Source organism: Ipomoea nil, unplaced genomic scaffold (assembly GCF_001879475.1).
Source record: "Ipomoea nil cultivar Tokyo-kokei standard unplaced genomic scaffold, Asagao_1.1 scaffold0926, whole genome shotgun sequence".
Taxonomy (NCBI): domain Eukaryota; kingdom Viridiplantae; phylum Streptophyta; class Magnoliopsida; order Solanales; family Convolvulaceae; genus Ipomoea; species Ipomoea nil.
In genome coordinates, this window is record NW_017617354.1 from 222852 (window position 1) to 226814 (window position 3963).

General features: G+C 34.9%; 1 protein-coding gene across 1 annotated transcript; it reads right to left on the reverse strand.

Annotated features, from left to right (window-relative positions):
- Window positions 1–637: 637 nt before the first annotated feature.
- Window positions 638–1480, reverse strand: LOC109179503 (probable protein phosphatase 2C 55). Its single transcript, XM_019329012.1, has one exon. The coding sequence runs from the start codon at window positions 1478–1480 to the stop codon at window positions 638–640; it is 843 nt and encodes a 280-aa protein (XP_019184557.1).
- Window positions 1481–3963: the final 2483 nt, after the last annotated feature.

Here is a 3963-nt window from a genome sequence, read left to right on the forward strand (position 1 = left end):
TTGCAATGAGTTCTTCGTCTCATATTATAGTCGCGAATTGTCGTGATTCAACCCAAAACTTCCTTTATGCACAACCAATCAAAAAAAAGATACAAATAAAATGTATATAGCCATCTAAGTCATCACCCAAAGCATTACTAGTAATTATTCCAAATCCATTTAACATATTTCAATATTTTTTTTAGTCTTACTAGTACATCATACAAATTAGCATTATCCACACTCAATATAAATGAGAAAACAGCGGAAATGATCATGAAAATATATTTCTATCATGCTAGACATATTAATCCAACACTCCATTAAAGATCAAGACATTCAATTGAAGCATTGTTACTACTTAATTAACGTGTAATCCAACCTTTAATTTTAATGTATAATTGAATTTTTGTGTTTACAATTGTATTTCATTTGAAACCCTAAACTCTAGACCGTAAACATAATCGTTACAAGCCCTAACGTTTGAATTTATCGATGAAACATTCTATTCAATTGCATTATGTACTTTTACAAAATCAGATTGAATAGGTAGTTACGTACATACAAATTAAATTTTGCGGTGATATGATGAAAACAGATTAGAAAAAGATTGACGATGATGTTTCTTGATATCTGGATCGGATGATCATCATTATGTTTATTGAATATAAGCAACTACCACTGTTATATCATCGTACTTGCCGCCGATTGCATGCTCGTCGATTCCGGCGATCCTGGTCGACGCCGAGAATGGAGTATCGATGTTTCCGTTCAGGGAATTCTTAAGCGCGTACCGAGCAATCTTCCTCGCCAACTTCATCAGCTTCTTGTCGGAGCCCGATCTGTTAACCAAATCTTCCAGTTCGGATTCATGAACGTTGTCGAACAATCCATCCGTCGCCATTACGATGATGTCTCCCGGTTTCACCTTCACCTCGAATTTCTCAGCCGCGGTTGGGTCGCCGCGCGATTTCCCCAGCTGAACCGGACAGTTGAACCGCGACTGCTGAGCCGGGGAGGTGTAGACGATTTTCCCGTCGCGTAGGACTACGAAGCCGCTGTCGCCGACGTTGACGGCAATCACGCAGTCGTCAACTAACGTCAAGATACACGCCGTGGAAGAGCCTTGTGCTTTGGTGTCCATGTAGGCTTCATCGAGGGCTGTCATGGGGTCCACGGTGCCAACTGTGTCTCTCTGATGACGGACGGATAAGACGGCGTTAGACATCAGCTCTCTGGAGTACTCTCCGGCATCGATGCCCCTCTTTGCCCAGCCGCCGACGCCGTCCGCCACGCCGATCGTCTGCGCCTCCGAACAGACAAAGTGCGAGTCTTCTCCGAGAGGCTTTGCCCGATTGTGTTTGGGTATGTAGAATGCACCGGCGACCATTCTGGTTGTACTCCGCCGTGCCAAGCCGCTGTCCACTAGGGTTTGGAGATAAACCCTATTACTGGCTTTTGATGGATAGATCAAACGCTTTCTTTTCATCGTCACCGCCATAATTGGAATTTGGAAATTGAGAAATCCAAAAAACTAGAATAGGAAACAATAGTACTGCGTGAGAAGTCGGCTAGAGTATGGGATTCCCGCTTTTAACTAAGAATATTACCGCCGACTTAGTCCTAATAGGATTGGGATTAACGCATACTATTTAACCTTTTATGTGTTGTTTGGATCACTTTTATATTAAATATAAATTAATAATCAACCTATTTTACAAGTCAACTTTTTAATTAACTAGTACTTAATTTGTCCGGTTTGGTAAAATAGTTAGTCTATCAGTTAATTATAATTTATTTGATAACTATTAGTTGTTTGATTTGGATAAACAATCAATATGAGCGTTTGATTAATTAATGTTTAATAACAACTTGTTGCTCAAAAATTTGCAATTCGCTCACTATTTTTTACATTCATATATATAATTGGATTTAAAATAATTTTGGACCACTCACCTTTTGTTTTGTATTCTTCCCAACCTTTTCTTTTGTATGGCATTGGTTATTAATGTTGTGATTTGAATGGCTTGCAAATCTTGTAACCCTTTGAAGTGGCGATGTCACATATGATCGCAATTCCATCCCTCCCTTTCAAAGACGAGTATAGCCTTATAAATTAGAATGAGGGAGTATAAAATATATTGATGAAATTAAACTATATTTTCTAATTACACGAACAATTCGTAAACTGGAATGCAAGATCATGGGACAATGTACGTCCCTATTTATAGAAGAAAAACATATGTCTATTAGTTAGCTTAGTCCTACCATTACTCCAACTAGAACTCTACATTATATTAACCTAGGACATATATAACCTAAGACCTATTTCCACACAAATTGGGATGGATTACCATATTGTTTCCCATGCATCCTGGGCCAATCGAATTTGGGTCATAAATAATATACATTTAATATATTAAAAGCATACATTTTATTTATGATCCATACAGTTGTAGATGGGCAAATTATGCCCTGGACCCCCATTGTGGACACAAGCCCAAAACGACGTCGTTTTTCAAAAAAAATGCGTCATTTAGTTTAAAAAAAAAAATCGCGCGTGTTTTGCCGTTAACGGCGTTAACAGCGTTATTTTATTTTATTTTTTTTTTTGGATTATGAATGTACAGTTATGCCGTTATGAATGTACAATTATGCAATTATGAAATTATGAACACAGAGCTCTAACATTATGAACTTACTTCTATGAACATATAGTGATAAAATTATGACCATGGAGCTTTAAAATTGTGAATATAGAGCTTAGAAGATTATGAATGTACAGTTATGGAGTTATGAATCTACAGTTATGAGATTATGAATCTACAGTTATGAAATTATAAATGTACAGTTATTGATCGAATTATGAACAAAGAGCTCTGACATTATGAACTTACAATTATGAACATATAGTGATAAAATTATGAACATAGAGCTCTAAAATTGTGAACATAGAGCTTCGAAAATTATGAATGTACAATTATGGAGTTATGAATGTACAATTATGGAGTTATGAATGTACAGTTATAGAGTTATGAATGTACAGTTATAGAGTTATGAATGTACAGTTATTAACATATAGTAATAAAATTATGAACATATACTCCTATAACGAAGCGGTCTGAAATTAAAAATAAAAAATAAATAAATAAATAAATAAATAAATAAAAAAGAAGATAACAGTGCCTAACGGCACTATTACCCGTGTCCAGCATGCATGCTGGATACGGTCCATAGCATAACGACTGCTTTTAGATGTGGACCACAGAAAAATGGTTTGGGCCACCACTTTTTATTGGGCCCTTGAGTATATATATAGTAGTTGGGCATTTGTTTGTAGGCAAATTATTGGGTAAATTATGGTCCACACAATGTTACGTGGACCATAACAAAAAGTACATTTTTAATATACTAAATATACATTATTTTTGTATTGAATGTACATTATACAATATAATGTACATTCAGTACAAAAATAATGTACATCCCCTGAATACAATGTACATTATTTTTGTACTGAATATACATTATTATTGTATTGAATGTACATTATTTTACAGTATACAAAATATAGTTCACACAACTTGTGTGGACCATGGTCCACACAATAATGACTAAAATTATTGTGTGGAGTGTGGACCATGGTTTACACAATGTTGCGCGGACCATAACATAAAGTACATTTTTAATATATTAAATGTATATTATTTGTGTATTGAATTTACATTATACAATATAATGTACACTCAGTACACAAATAATGTACATCCCCTGAATACAATGTACATTTTTAATATATTAAAAGTACATTATTTTTGAGTGAATTCCATTTTTGGTCCTACTCTTATAGGGGCTTTTCCAATTTTAGTCCGCCATAATTATTTTTGCCACATTGCGTCCACTATTATTAAAAAGTGTTCCAATTTTAGTCCACTTTAAGATTTTTCGTGGACTAAAATTGGAACACTTTTTAATAATAGTGGA

Bases quoted from the DNA above. Each gene is read 5' to 3' on its own strand.
- LOC109179503 (XM_019329012.1), bottom strand. From the start codon at position 1,480: ATGGCGGTGACGATGAAAAGAAAGCGTTTGATCTATCCATCAAAAGCC.